Source organism: Cucurbita moschata, unplaced genomic scaffold (genome assembly GCF_002738365.1).
Source record: "Cucurbita moschata cultivar Rifu unplaced genomic scaffold, Cmos_1.0 Cmo_Scf00023, whole genome shotgun sequence".
Classification (NCBI taxonomy): Eukaryota; Viridiplantae; Streptophyta; class Magnoliopsida; order Cucurbitales; family Cucurbitaceae; genus Cucurbita; species Cucurbita moschata.
The window spans coordinates 1,049,132-1,063,690 of record NW_019268539.1 but is presented as its reverse complement, the minus strand read 5'-3'; the positions used below and the strand labels follow the sequence as shown (position 1 = coordinate 1,063,690).

General features: G+C 34.3%; 3 protein-coding genes across 5 annotated transcripts in view; 1 reads left to right on the top strand and 2 right to left on the bottom strand.

Moving 5' to 3' along the window:
• Positions 1–2,472, bottom strand: part of LOC111460268 (golgin candidate 3-like) — a 19,120-nt gene extending 16,648 nt beyond the window's left edge. The window contains exons 1-2 of one of the 2 annotated variants that reach the window (XM_023103440.1): positions 2,018–2,472; positions 174–272 (exon numbers count right to left, since the gene is read on the bottom strand). In XM_023103440.1, the coding sequence (XP_022959208.1) occupies positions 174–272; positions 2,018–2,239 (321 nt within the window). In that variant the 5' untranslated portion in view covers positions 2,240–2,472. The remainder of the gene's footprint in view (positions 1–173; positions 273–2,017) is intronic. The other variant, XM_023103441.1, reaches the window with a different exon arrangement.
• A 1,778-nt stretch (positions 2,473–4,250) lies between these two features.
• Positions 4,251–6,693, bottom strand: LOC111460269 (delta(8)-fatty-acid desaturase 2-like). Of its 2 annotated transcripts, none has more exons than XM_023103442.1 (2): positions 4,936–6,691; positions 4,251–4,512 (listed from the first exon to the last, which is right to left on the bottom strand). In XM_023103442.1, exon 1 carries the CDS (start codon positions 6,286–6,288, stop codon positions 4,945–4,947), a length of 1,344 nt encoding a protein of 447 aa, XP_022959210.1. In that variant the 5' UTR covers positions 6,289–6,691; the 3' UTR covers positions 4,251–4,512; positions 4,936–4,944. The 2 variants fall into 2 exon arrangements, with proteins under 2 accessions (XP_022959210.1, XP_022959211.1); XM_023103443.1 differs by lacking the exon at positions 4,251–4,512 and adding an exon at positions 4,626–4,755 and having other exon boundaries at positions 4,936–6,693.
• A 4,407-nt stretch (positions 6,694–11,100) lies between these two features.
• The window catches only part of LOC111460447 (UDP-D-xylose:L-fucose alpha-1,3-D-xylosyltransferase MGP4-like), a 6,088-nt gene continuing 2,629 nt past the window's right edge, over positions 11,101–14,559 (top strand). The window contains exons 1-3 of the mRNA XM_023103721.1: positions 11,101–11,752; positions 12,405–12,566; positions 12,956–13,171. Of these exons, the coding sequence (XP_022959489.1) occupies positions 11,273–11,752; positions 12,405–12,566; positions 12,956–13,171 (858 nt within the window). The 5' untranslated portion in view covers positions 11,101–11,272. The remainder of the gene's footprint in view (positions 11,753–12,404; positions 12,567–12,955; positions 13,172–14,559) is intronic.

Sequence of the window (14,559 nt, the reverse complement as noted above, 5' to 3'; positions counted from 1 at the left end):
ATATATATATATATATATATAAATTTAAAAAAAAAAAAAAAAAAACATCGACAGCAACTAATAGATACTACTACAAACAAATTACTCAGAAATCATTGGATATGGCTATATAAAACAGGGAAATAGAACAGTAAGTGCAAAGGTAAAAAAACTCCAAGGAGAAACTAGAATACCTCTTTTTCCTTTAGCAGAGCTGCATAATTCATTGATAATGATTTAATATCCCTCTCAGATTCCTGAAGCCTCTTAATTTCTGTTTTGTATTGTTCAATCTACAAGCACAATAATGAAAAACACCGTACAAGATTTAAAGTTAACCAGTTCAAAGGAAACTCAAAAGAAAACAAACACAAAGATATAAGCCAGTCAAATAATGACAAACAGAAGCACTATATATGAACCTGGATATATGCTATGAGTTTCAAACCAACCAAACTAGATTTTTGACGTAGTTAAAAGGTGCATGACCGGCTAGAGAAGCTGAAGTTAAAAAAAATAATAATAAAATTTAAAAAAAAAAACAGAAAAACAACAAACAAAACTAGCAGCTCTATACAATTTCAAGAGCTCCTAAAATTGCATCCTCTTTTATTCTGGAGGGAGAAAGAGCTCTTAAAATGAAAGAAAATAAGCATTAGAACTCTGAACGGGCACACCACTCCCAGACCACAATCTGGAAATTCCAAGCATTGTATGAAAACACAATTAATAGCAATAACAAAAATGCTTCACATACTGGCAATTATTGTTCGAGATCTTCAATAATCATAATATACAAAACCTTATTAAAGATGCATTTATCAAAGCATATCTTCCTTTTCCACGAGGGAAAAGCCTCCAGCCTCTTTTCAGCCTCAGGGCTGGGTAAAGCAAACCCCCTCCCCTAGAAAACTCCGAATAAGCAATTTCCAATTGCAGATAATCTTCACTAGTCTGTAGGTTACAAAAGAATTTAGAATGTAAAGAGGCTGTGAGATCCCACATCGGCCTTGATGGGAAGCTTGGAAGGAAAGCTCAAAGAGGACAATATTTGCTAACAGTGGACTCGAGTTGTTACAAATGGTATCAAATCTAGACACCGGACGATGTGCCAGCAAGGAGGCTGAGCCCCGAAGGGGGTGGATACGAGGTGGTGTACCAACATGGGGGTCCCATATCAATTGGAGGGAACAAGTGTCAGTGAGGACGTTGGGCCCCGAAGGGGGTAGATTGTGAGAGCCCACATTGGGTGGAGAGGAGAATGAAGCATTCTTTATAAGGGTGTGGAAACCTCTCCCTAGCAGACGCATTTTGAAAGCTTTGAGAGAAAGCCCATAGAGGACAATATCTGCTAACGGTGGGCTCGGGTTGTTATAGAGGTCTACCAAGAAACCTTATTTTGTACAAGGTAACAAAAAAAATCAAAATGAAGAGATTTATATTGAAAAGATACACATTTCTTTCCAGCCAAATATGCCACAATAGAGCTCTAGTAGCGCAGCTTCCCAAAATCCTAGCTGTGGCCTTTAAATTCTAATCGTTAAGACTTTCGTAGAGTCAATCTTCGATCCTCCAAGGAAGACAAGTCACACTCCCCAACTTCTCAAAAATAAAATCTCAAGCCTTAGACGCAAAGGAACAGTGAAGAAACAAACTGTAAAAATATCTTCGACAAAAACAAACTGTAGAACCAGAGGCTATTATAAATTATTACATCTAATGCCGTGCACCACGCCTTAATCCTTTAAACCTCAGACCCTAATTAAAATGAATGTTCGAACGGAATCAAACATGAGTAGATAGCAATCAGCTAACAATGGTGTTCTCGATTTGTAACCAAACACTCCCTTCCTGAAACCAAACCCTCTATTCTTCCCTGTCATATAACCTAATTTACTTATAATCTCATTGAAATTACAAAATAAACTAAACCGCACCAATTCACAATAACGTGCTCATAAACCCCTAAAAATCAAAATGCATCACCACCCCACAATTCAGCTATAACAAGAAACCAAGTCCATAAACAATAATGCACCTCAGGATGACGAGCATCCTCAATCCCATTGGCAATCGGGGACCGCGTCACCGGATTCGAATGAGCAAAGCTATGCGAGTTCCTCCGATCAGATACCGAAACATCAACATCCCCTCCATTGGAGCCATAGATCGCAAATTCCTCTTCATCATCGTCGTGATGCACATCGAGAGCTATCTTATTCAGATTCTCTTTCAAATTAGCTATCGAGCTCCACATCATTCATACACCAGAACCCCAGAGACCCAAAATGGCTCCTAAATTCCAGTACACGAGCACCGTAAGGTGCTAAGAACGATGGAAATAGAAGGAATTTGCACCAAATTTCTGCAAGAGCTGGAGAACAAATCAGATGGAGAAACGGAAGGAACTGAATCTTGCAGATCTGAGTCTGTCAGTTGGTGAGGCGAAGACGAAATGTATTTTTGGAATAAGAAATGGAGAGAAGAGAATTAATTTGAGAGTAAAGAGACGATTTTTCGTTTAAGACTTTATGCATTGTGCGTCGTCCAGCGCAATATTCTGTCGGTTTAGACCAGACGACATGTCGATACTTGCATAATAAATCATACATCCTATACAATTAATAAAAAAAAAAAAAAATTACCCCAAACATAGTTTAGTGAATAAGACATTAAGTATATCCTAAAAATCACGACGAGTGGTTTGTCACTTAGCGTAATACTTATCTGTCTCGTTAGTTCGTAAGTTAAAAATTACAAAATTAGTCATTGTAGTTTTCCAGAGTATTAATTTGTCCATATGATTTTATGCTTCTCTTTTTTTTTTTTTATTAGTCTTTGTAGTTCGGGTTTATTTTTAATTTGATTCTTATGGTTTAAAGATTTTTAATTGAACTCATATGTTATTAAAAATTTCAATTTAGGCGGTATAATTTTTGTGAGATCTCACCTCGATTAAAGAGATAAATGAGTGCTAGCATAGTAAGGATGCTGGGCCTCGAACGGGATTGATTGTGAGATCCCACATCAAGTAGAGAGGGGAAAGAGTGTCAACGAGGACGCTGGGCCCCAAAAGAAGGTGGATTGTGAAATCCCTCATCAGTTGGAGATGGAAACGAAACATTTTTTTTATAAAGATGTAGAAACCTTTCCTACCAGACACGTTTTAAACCTTTTGAAAAAGTCGAAAAGGGAAAAACCTAAATATCTGCTAGCAGTAGACTTGGGTTATTCCCAATTATCTATAAACTTATTTTATCCAAATATCTCCTATCAATTTATTTCTTAGATTTCAAAATTAAACAGTCAAGTCTTTAACATTTAAAAATATTATTTTTCACTATTACAAAGTGAGTCGTATTAATAATATTACTAGAATAAAATATCTCGTCTTATTTATATACTATAGATTTTTTTATGTTATTGTTTGTACACGTGTTATTTATATATAATATAAAGTATGTTAATGATGTAAATGATATCGATATATCAATTATGAAAGTGATAAACTTTATTTTAGGTCTATCCTGATATACTTTGTAACAGTCAATCATTAAAAAATGGAGAAAGAGTTACAAAAGTCAAGGTCGTCTATCTCTCACAAAATACATTTAAACATATCTCGAGAAGAATTGTCCTTCAATTTTAGTAACTCACGCACTCGACCCCCACTAGTTTCGTCTTAAGTGCATGACTTCTAGTTTCATCATTAAGAGGCGTCTATCACATTTCGCTCCACCATGTGATAGTGCTTCAACGCATCCGAGTTCATCGTACATCACTTCGAGTATCATCTTCATAGTTGCGAGTATCATCTTCATAGTTGTGCCTTCGATCTTCGCGTCATCACCCACCCTTTTCATCTCCAATAACCGTGTTCCAGATTGACATTAGTAAGTATGTTTCTCTTTTGGTCTCGATACAACTTCGTTTTGGCCTCTCAATTTTGATTCATAGAAGCGTCTCGAGGAAGTAATTGCCACAACATGACTTTGGACGTAGAGGTTCTCAAAAAAATGGATTCGAAAAATATTTGGTAACCAGTTACACGATATCGTATATATTTTTCCTATTTATATTTAATTCATTTGCCAAAATTCTTTAAAAAGGAAGTGATATACCTAATATAAAGTGTATTAAAGATATATACGGGCATAGCCCACTTTCATTGACTATAATAAATATAAAGCTAGATTAATAAAAATATCATATTTAAAAAATTAAAAAATTCAATAATACCCTTTAATTTTAAATAAAATAAAATAAAAAAATACCCTTAAACTTCAAAATACTATTAAAATGCTCATAATTTTTCTTTTCAACCGAGCTAAACATGTATCATCGATCAAACAGACAGTTTCGAATCAAATCTCCCAAACAACTCAAAACATACCTACAAAACATAATCGAAATCGAAAGTTCCAAGTCAAAATGGGCGAAAACATGTTTACCCTAATAGTTTACTCGAACCAAACCGAACCGAACTGAACCGAATCAACCTCAACCCGTTCTCTACACGACCCGAGAGGTGACCTAAAAAGAAGAGAAGAAGGGGACAGGTAAGACAGAGCTTAGACAAGCCAGAGTAAGGCAATGAGTTGGCCATGTGTAGTAGGGCCATAAGATATCAACAAAGCAACGAGACATAAGGAAAAAAGGAAAAAGATTCGTAATCACAAAGGTCCACCAAATGTGTCACAATCACAGCTTCAAAAATGGCATATTCCCCCTTCCTCTTTATGAACAAGAGGCTCAGAACCGCCATTGTTGAAGATTCTAAAGAAACCCAGAACAAGAAATGGATTGGACTTTATAAACACCATTTTTCAATCGATTCAGAGCATCAGAACACACAGAATTCAAGCCAAATTCATAACAATCATATAAGAAAACCACTAGAATTAAGCGAAAAATGAAGCTGCTACCATATTATTAAAGAACTATGAAAGATCTGACCTCATGTGTTCATCCATGGGTGTTCACAGCTTCCCAAAGCAAGTTCTGAGGAACAGGATTGGTCAAGTCACGAGCCTGCAAAGCAGCTGTTCTAAGAGTATTAATGGTGCGGACATTGGCATCCCAAAACGACAAGCTTCTATAAGGAAGATTGTGTTTCTTGCAAAGCTCCACAACAATTGGAGAGATTTTCCTCAATTGGCATCTGGGCATCCTTGGAAACAAATGATGTTCAAGCTGAAACTGCAACCCACCAAAAAACCAATCCATCCATGAAGAACAAGAGATATCCAAGGTTCCTTGTGTTTGCTTCTCAAACCAGTCATTCCCAATGGGTTTCCCAACATAAACATTAGCAGAGAAATGGTTAAGGCAGAATTGGATGTGTTGTAGTGATGTAACAGCGAAGCTTGCAAGAACAAACATGACCCTTTCAGGCCAGTTGGGGAGGTATGAAACCAGGAGAGGAAACCATGTCCAGAACACAAGAATACCCATTATGTTCAATGCTCTATCAGGGACTTTTCTAGTGGAAAACAACAGCAATAATGTCTGCACGAAGAGATTCACTCTAGCTACACACATCACAGGGTAAAACGTGAAATGCTGGTAGCTGATGAAGAATCTAGCCAGGGAATCGAATTTCAATGTTCTACCATAGAAATGGGATGTCAAGGACTTGAAGAAACTAGTAGAAACAGCAAAAACAGGGATATGTTGAAGATCTGGATCATGATCAAGGCTATTGCAAGAGATATGATGAGCATTATGAGTCCATTTCCACCAGGCTATACTAATCCCAGTCAAGCAATTCCCAGACAGAATTTGAGCTAATTTGTTAAATCCACGGCTCGACATTACAGTAGAATGTCCAGAATCATGACCCACATAAGCACTTTGAATCCAAAGCATACCCAAAATCATAGCAGAACCCAAATGAACCAAAACACTCTCAGATTTCACAACCCCATAAACCACAAGAAAGAGCATAATAGCAACAGAAATCAGAGAATACATAGTGACATGCCCTTTCTTCTCGAACAAACCTTGTCTCGAAAATTCAGAAGCAAGCCGTCTGTAATCCTTAGAAACCTCCGAGACGTGAAAATCCTCGAGATGAAATCCAGTGAATAACCTGTCCAAATACGCCCACGCAGTACCAGGATGATAAGCAATGAACGCATCGGTAACATCATGACCCGCCAAGTTCAGAAACGGCGTATCACCACCAGGATGTTCTTTAGCCCAATCTGTGACATTATAGACCTTGCCCTGAATAGAAATCCACAGATCTCCAGGTTTGTTGTGCTTGAGAAGCTCCTCAGAGGTAATGTACTTCTTCTCAGCCTCCATATCCGAACCAGACGCTCAAAAATCGGCAATGGCGGCAAGTAGGAAAAGGGGATCGAAAAAACAAGAAAAACCCAGAACAGAATCAATCCAAGAAAGCCTTCTTCAAGCCCATACGAAACGTTTGTTCCTTGTTTTTTGTGGGGTTGCCAGAAAAAATGCAACCCACAGTTTGGAGAAGAGGGGGAAACCGGGTTCGAACGATTTCAGAATTCAACAATTTATGAACCCCTTCTTCTGAATTGCATGATGCATTTAGAAGATTATAATATAGAAAGAAGCAGCGGATTGAAATGGAGGCGTAGAGAAGAACGAGAGGTCGTGATTGTTAACAGCGAAGAAGACGGTGCAAAACAACATGCGCATATTCATTACACGCCGTACCGTTTCCCCCGCATCTGAATCGGTCCGTCTTATCCTCACCTGAGGGTCACTAAAATATCCTCATTTTTTTATTCTTTTTAAAATAAAAATATTTTATTATCCTATGTTAATCCCTCACCTCCTAAATTAATTTTAAAAAATATATATTCCTAAACCTTAAATTATTTTTAAAAAGGTTTAAAAAAATATTTTATTAAGGTAAATTTAGTTTAGCGGGAATAACTTTATTAATTATATTAATTAAATTACTTTTTATATGGCAATAATAATTATTATGGTATGACATAATTATTAACTATATAATAATTAAGTTAATATATTTTTTTTATTATCTACCCATCATAGTACTTATCGACATATCCAAAAAATATATATATACAAAAAAATTTGTACTATTTTCATTTATTGCCTGTTATATTGTTCAACTAATAAAGTAAAATAGGCTTTAAATATTAGATTTAAATTAAATGTACCTTATATAAGTAGGTATATTATAGCATTATAATTTTCTTATTTGAAATAATTAACACGTTTAAATTTATTGTATTAAATATGTAATTTAGACTTTTAATTTTTAAGCGTAATTAAAAAAATAAAAGAAAATAAAATGAATGATAATAAGAGAGTCGGTGGGTTCTCCGTAACGTGGACTGTCAGGCGCGGTGACCGGTGAGGAGACGACCACGTCAAGGTAAAGTCATTAAAAGAATGGACGGCTGAGATGCGAGGACAGAGAATATTACGGTGGAAACACGACACGCGATTATTTATTTATTTATTTTTAATTTTTGGGTAGTTGATATTTTGTTTTTGAAATTTAAAAAATTAATATTTTGAGAGATATTTTGGACGGAGGTGCCTGTCATTTCCAGCTGTTATTTTTCTGTCTTTCCCATTGTTTTTAAATTCTTTTTTTTTTTTACTAAATTAATATTCTTCTACAAATATATTTTTAAATTTTTTTAAAAAAAATTATAATATTTTTAATTTATCCTATATTTTAAAAAAAATTAACGTTTAAATTTAATATTTTATTTTATTCTCAATATTTAATTCGTTTATATTTTTCTTATTTATAGGTATTAATTGCTAGCTTGTATCCTATTTAGAGCTTATAAATAACAATGAGAATACACGTCTTCGATCTTAATTCTATTTGTCATTCTTATCGGTATACGATAAGTTTCAATCATATTTTCACTTTAGAATAATTATATTTTAATTATGAAATTTTATTTAACCTATTAATTTTAAAAATTGATTCGAACAACTATTCCATTTATTAGTTTCTATATTATAATGAAGATAAAAAGGAAATAAATTTTCGTTAGTTATTAATTGAAATGGTCGGAGAAGCCAACATTGTGAGAACATTCATGCAACACTAGAAAAAAGTCAACAATCTCACTGATTGTAGAACGACTAAACGAGTTCAAATAGAAGACTTTACAAAAGAATAGTCTTTAAGAAAGATCATGGAAGTGCGAGATTTGAGAGAAATATGTTCGATAAAAGTTAAATGGGAGATGGGTCAAGATTAGTCAAGACGGAAAGCTTCACAAAATGAATATATTTGTGAGAGGAAACCGTAAAAAAACAACAAATAAAAAGATTAGGTGACAAAGAAACGTAAGAAATTTATCAATAAATCGATTTTTGTAGCTTCCATTGACTCGTGTTTCTTTGACTGTCTCTTTTATTTTTTTTCTTCATTCATACGTCTTAATCTTAATTTTCATCAATTGACTACGAGACGAAACCCGACTTTTCTTTGTCCTTTTCGGTCTAACCCTATATATATTAGAAGTGTTCGTTGAATTAGGTTAGATTTTTGTTACTTCCTTTTAGTGTCACGTCACTCTTCTATCTTTATTTTCACATAAAATCTAGCGATAAAGTCGTGTTGACTTTTAATACTATTTTAAAAATAAATAGTCATAAAGTTTAAGAATAATGGAATCTCGTAAAATTAAAAAAAATGAAGGGTCGTTTTAAAATTTAAAAAATATTAAGGAAAAAAAAAACAAAAAAAAATGAAAATGGGCATAATTGAAATATACCTGTTTAAAATTTTAATTTTTTTTGGTTGGATAAAAGGAGGAGGAGGAGGTGGTGGGACTCACGTGGCGTTTGAAATGGGGCCAACAGGGTAATAAACAGAAGTAAAGGGACCTAACAATAAAATCAAATATCCAGCTGGACCTATCATGAAAAATTCAAAATTGTTGCCCTTTATTTTCAATTTCTTTGTTAAATTTAAATTATTTAATTTATTTATTATATTCACGTCCTACCCGTCGAAAAAAAGTATGTTTGAACGTAAATGATTCGGAATTGAGGGATACAAAGTAAATTAGAAATGTTCGAAAAATTTGATGACCCGAACGATCTAATCTAAATTTATTATTAATTTAATCTATAATTTATTTTTAACTAATTTATTAATATTTTATAAAATATATATTAAAATTGAGGATTCAATTTTAATTAAATATTTGAAAATAAATAAGTAGATATTTTATTTTTATTAAAATAAAAAATTAAATTAATGACCCAAACAATTTGAATCAACTATTCCAAACAAGTGGTTGAATTAATTTGAGTTCAATATTTAATTAGCGTTTTATGGGTTAAAATTGTCTAAAACTAACCTAATTCAACGAACACTTCTAATATATATATATATATATATATATATATATGTATATATATATAGCTCAAATGGTAACAAGTTTATAAGAGCGTTCATATGACTAAGCCTGATCAAACTACTCAACCCAAATCATAAAAGTTGGGTTCAATTTGGGTCGGGTTGAATTTTTGGAAAATAAAAAATTTAGGTCAGTTTATTAATTGACATTAATTTGGTCAACCAAACTCGAAAACAGAGGGTTGGGTTATCAACTCCATTTGAGTTGCTCGAGTCACCAACTTAACTAATCTGAAAATTTTGTTTGATCCAAGAGAGTTTTTCAATCCAACCAACTCGTGTACGTGCCTAATACTTATACAACTCTCTTATCTATATTAAAATTATATTTTCTTGAAAAAGTCATTAATTTTTTTTTAATGCATGAGAATAGTCTTGATTTCGATGGGAGAAAGTTTATTATGTGGTCGATATCATTCTCTATCTTCAAGAATTTTATAGTAATTCTTATTTGTGTTTATTATATGGTTTGGGAATCCTAAAAGAATATTATTATCGTTACAATACATGATTTGAACACTCTTTTGGATGTTTGAAAAGACAAGTTCCAAAGTTCGTACTATTCTTTTTTCTTGAAAAAAAAAGAAATAATCAACTTCTAGAACATTTTGTCGCATACTTATATTTTTTTGATTTATTAATATTTATAGTGGTTGGTAGTTTTATTTAGATTATAATATGTCTTTATTTTTATTTGTTAGACGAACACGACTCTCGAAGTATGATATTGTTCACTTTGAGCATAAATTCTCAAAAGGCCTATGAGATAGTATTTCTCACTTGTAAACCCATGATTATTCCCTAAATTAGCCGATGTGGGACTTTCATCATCCAAAGTTATTGTCGTAAAAAAATATATGAGTTCTCAATATTCGTAACAATTGAATGCAATTTCTTGTCGTAACATCAAATATGGAGGATAAGCTAGAGGTAAGATTTTTGGAGGACTACTAGAGACTTGCACAGTGGTCGTCGAGAGGAGTGCGTTCGTTCACACATGCGTTGAATACAAAGATCCTGATTCTTGTGAACCTTTCTCTGTAAGAGACACCGTGAAAAAGAAATATCTTATAAAATGTGATGGAAAGGCTATGATTATGAATGTTAAAGTCATGAATGTATAAAAATGTTTATGCACATCGTATCACACTTAAATTGTGGGTGAGCGGTGAGCGGTGAGCGGAGAGCGGACAACTGTCGATGGTGGCGAGTAATGACGACCATAAAAGGAGGTAGAAAAATGAAAGCACGAGAAAAAAAAAATACTAAATTAAAAAGATGTCACGTTAAATTTTCATGGGTAAAAATAAAGTTTAAAATGTTAATTTTATAGAAATATTAATAAATGTGAAAAAAGAATAAATAAATAAAATTTAAAAATACTTAAATTAATAAATAAATCAGAAAATAACCCGCCACCGTCTGCTCCCGTTGCTCTCCTTCTCAGATCCTCACCTTCTCTCCTTGTTCTTCATGATCATACTCCCTTCCAGTCTTCAACAGCCCCCAGAGCCTCGATTTCTGGCGACTAGGTAATTCTCTCAGAAATATTGATTTATAGTTCATTTTCTTTTCGTTACTTTTTGTCTATGAATTCATATTCTGAATCATGCTCAACCAATTTCAGATCACATTGTTGAATTGGAATGCATCCGTTGCATTCTCCTATTGTTAAAATTCAGCTGATCTGTGTGCCATTGCCAATGGTGTTGATCTGATTATAGGCACTGAAAGTGTGGCATCTCGTCGTAGTCATTTAGATAGGCTTTTTAATTGGTTTCTTCTTAACCTCGAATCTGGCATTGGGAGTTCTGATTTTGCAATTTGTTTCTTGAACGAATGATTCGTGGGTAGTTCTCATCTTCCTCGTTCTGTGATTTTTCATGCACGAAAATGTCGTCCATCTTGCACCAAAGATCCACTTACAGCTCACTTGAAAATCCGTACCCTCTTTCTCCTCGTTCTTCCTCGAGTTCTGAGAGGTCGTTTTCCATATTCAGCCCTATGAACCTGCTTGCTCTGCTTTCTCTTGTTGTGATTCTTGGAGTCTTCTTCCCATGGATGAATATACAAGAGACTATTTTCTCAAGCTCAAAGATCTCAAACACGAAATGGCGAGATTACTCGTTGGCTGAAGCTGCATCGTTCGTTGCACGGAATGGGACAGTGATTGTTTGCGCTGTGAGCCAACCCTACTTACCCTTTCTCAATAATTGGTTGATTAGCGTTACTCGGCAGAAGCACCATGAGAAAGTTCTTGTTATTGCTGAGGACTATGCAACACTCTACAAGGTGAATGAACGGTGGCCAGGGCATGCCGTGCTCGTCCCACCAGTTCCAGATGCTCAAACAGCTCATAAATTTGGTTCTCAGGTGTGGTTAGTTGACTGTTAAATTTCATTGTTATCGGTTTAGATTTATTCTTTCTGTTTGAAATGATAAATTTGATTGCTTATAGAAACATATTGTTGTTTGTTGCTTCTCTGTTAATTAACTCATCTCATTTAACATTGCCCGTGCAAAGGCGTTTTGTTAATGCAGCACTAGTTATAAACATTTCATACTTGGATGTGTTTTCGAAACTTAATCTTCTTGCATAATTTTCATATCCGGCCTTAGAAATACAATTATCGTTAGAGCTACTCGAGGACATTCATATTATGCCTTCAATTACAATTGACATTAATTGACGTCGCTCTCGTACTGATATTTACTACTTGAAGTACAGAAGCCTCGATCGTATTTCTCCTTCCCACATCTACTAATTTGACTCTCAAGTCATCAGCATGATCTCTCTCTTTGCTCTCTTTTGTATGAAGCATTTTATAGAACTCAAGAAAATTTTTATTGACGTGTTCTTAGGCCATTGAACATGTTCACTCAGTTTGCTTGCCATAACCCTTCTTTTCCTTTCTCCTTCTAATTTAACTTTTCCCTTCTCATGCTCAGGCCTCAGGCATATATGATTATCCTTAGCCAAATTCACTGCCTACATGAAATGAAAACGCTTGCCTTCACATTTCAGGGATTCTTCAACTTCACATCTCGAAGACCACAACACCTACTGCACATTTTGGAGCTTGGTTATAATGTTATGTACAATGATGTTGATATGGTATGGCTGGCTGATCCATTTCCTTATCTGCAAGGGAATCATGATGTGTACTTCACAGATGACATGGCTGCAGTATGTACAATAACTTCCAACCCTCACCCCCCCTCTCCGGGTGTAATGTTTGTGGAAATGGATTGCTTACAGTTTCCTTGCATATAAACTCTAATTTATTATCTTTTATTCTTTGAGTAAGAAGCAAATGTTCATATAAGTTTGGGAAATTTAAATGAAAAATGTTGGAGAATTTTAGCTTCTTAGTTAAAAATTTGCATGTTTGCTCATTCTATCAATTTGACTGGAACATGTGGTACTTATAGATTTCTTGCTTAATATTATGGGAACTTGAAAAGCATGGTGACACTAAACTCACATCTTAACATTTGATGAGAAGTGCTTGCATCCTTGTGCATTAACATACACTAAACTCACTCCTTTCTGAAATTGTTCTCACCTCGTAACAGGTAAAGCCTCTGCACCACTCTCATGATTTGCCACCTCCAGGGAAAAAGGGCCGCACTTACATATGCAGCTGCATGATTTTCCTACGCCCCACCGATAAAGCAAAACTTGTCATGAGGAGGTGGATTGAGGAACTTAAAGCTCAGCCATGGTCCAAAGCAAAGAAAGCAAATGATCAACCTGCTTTCAACTGGGCTCTAAATAAAACTGCTGGAGAGGTTTGTTTTTCTAGCCTTCTAGTTCTCACTATCACATCTTAATCGAGTTGCTAGGATCCCATATGATAATAATTAAGTTTAAAAAAAAGGAAAAAAAGAACATTGAAAGGAGCAAAAAATTTATGCCATGCAGGTACAAGAAAGGAAAATGTATTACGAAATTTATCAAAAGATTGTATTTTTTTTCTGGGTAACATAACTTTTCATTAACATAGCGAAAGGTTACAAAGTATGATACTTACAATAGAGTATGAAGGAAAGATTTTGCTCCATCATCGAAGATACTATTGCCTTTTTAAGCCAAAGATGCCAAAAGAATGTTTTACTGAATTGGAGTCGAAAGACTTTCTAAAAGGTGGCCCAAAAACATAGCATAGAAAGAGCTTGTTGATATCTAGTGGGGATGCCTCCTGTCAATTGTAAGCTAAGAAAATGAAACTCAGAAATTACCAGCAAAAGAACAGTTCAAAGGATATGGCCTTGGAGATTTGCATCTTTCTTGCAAAGAAAAAAAAAAAAAAACAGAGAAAGGGAGTAGCATGTAGGAAGCCATTTTTTATTGCATCGTTATAGGTTATGCTTTCATAACTGATCTCCCACAAGAAGAAAAGCCGACTTTCTTAGGGTATTAGCCATACCACATTAATTCATATCGGGGGATTCTCCACGATAATATTTTTTACAATGTCCATAAAGAGTGAAATGCACTGTGAAAAAACGAAACGATTCCAGTGGCCTACCATCTTGTTGGGGCTATACGAAGGATGAGAGTTGGAGAGTAAGTTAGAAAGCTGAGTCTCATTCCTGAATTTAAGCTTCCAAACAGAGTCTTCTAAAGCCAAGTCCCATATGTTGCCTTGTAGTTTTTAAAAATTAAGCCTTTTAATTTACAATTCCTGTTGGTCTTAATCTTTCACCTTTTAACAATACTTTTTTGGTCTTAATCTTTCACCTTGTAACAATACTTGTCTACATAATATAAGTTTTTGAACTCTTTCATGTCACTCTTCAAAATTTGTTTTTTTTACCTGCCACTAAGATCTTCACATTCTTCACATTCTTCACATTCTTCACATTGGCCTTGGAAATCTATCTCAAAAACTTTCAAAGACGACTAAAGTTGCAGTCAGAACTGATAGAGTCATAGAGATACAAATTTTTGTCATTAGACATAACTTCTCTTTAATACTCTTTGTTGGTGTAAATGTCAACACCACCCTTTTAACAATTATAGTCTTTCTTCTTTAGTTTCTAATGGATGATCTTTCATGTAATACACCTTTTTCTGGTTGGGGTCTATTAACTCCCTCAATTTTATTTCTCAATGAAATTTGTTTCTCCTCTCCAAAAAAAAAAAAAAAAAAAAAAAAAAAAAAAAAAAAAAAAAA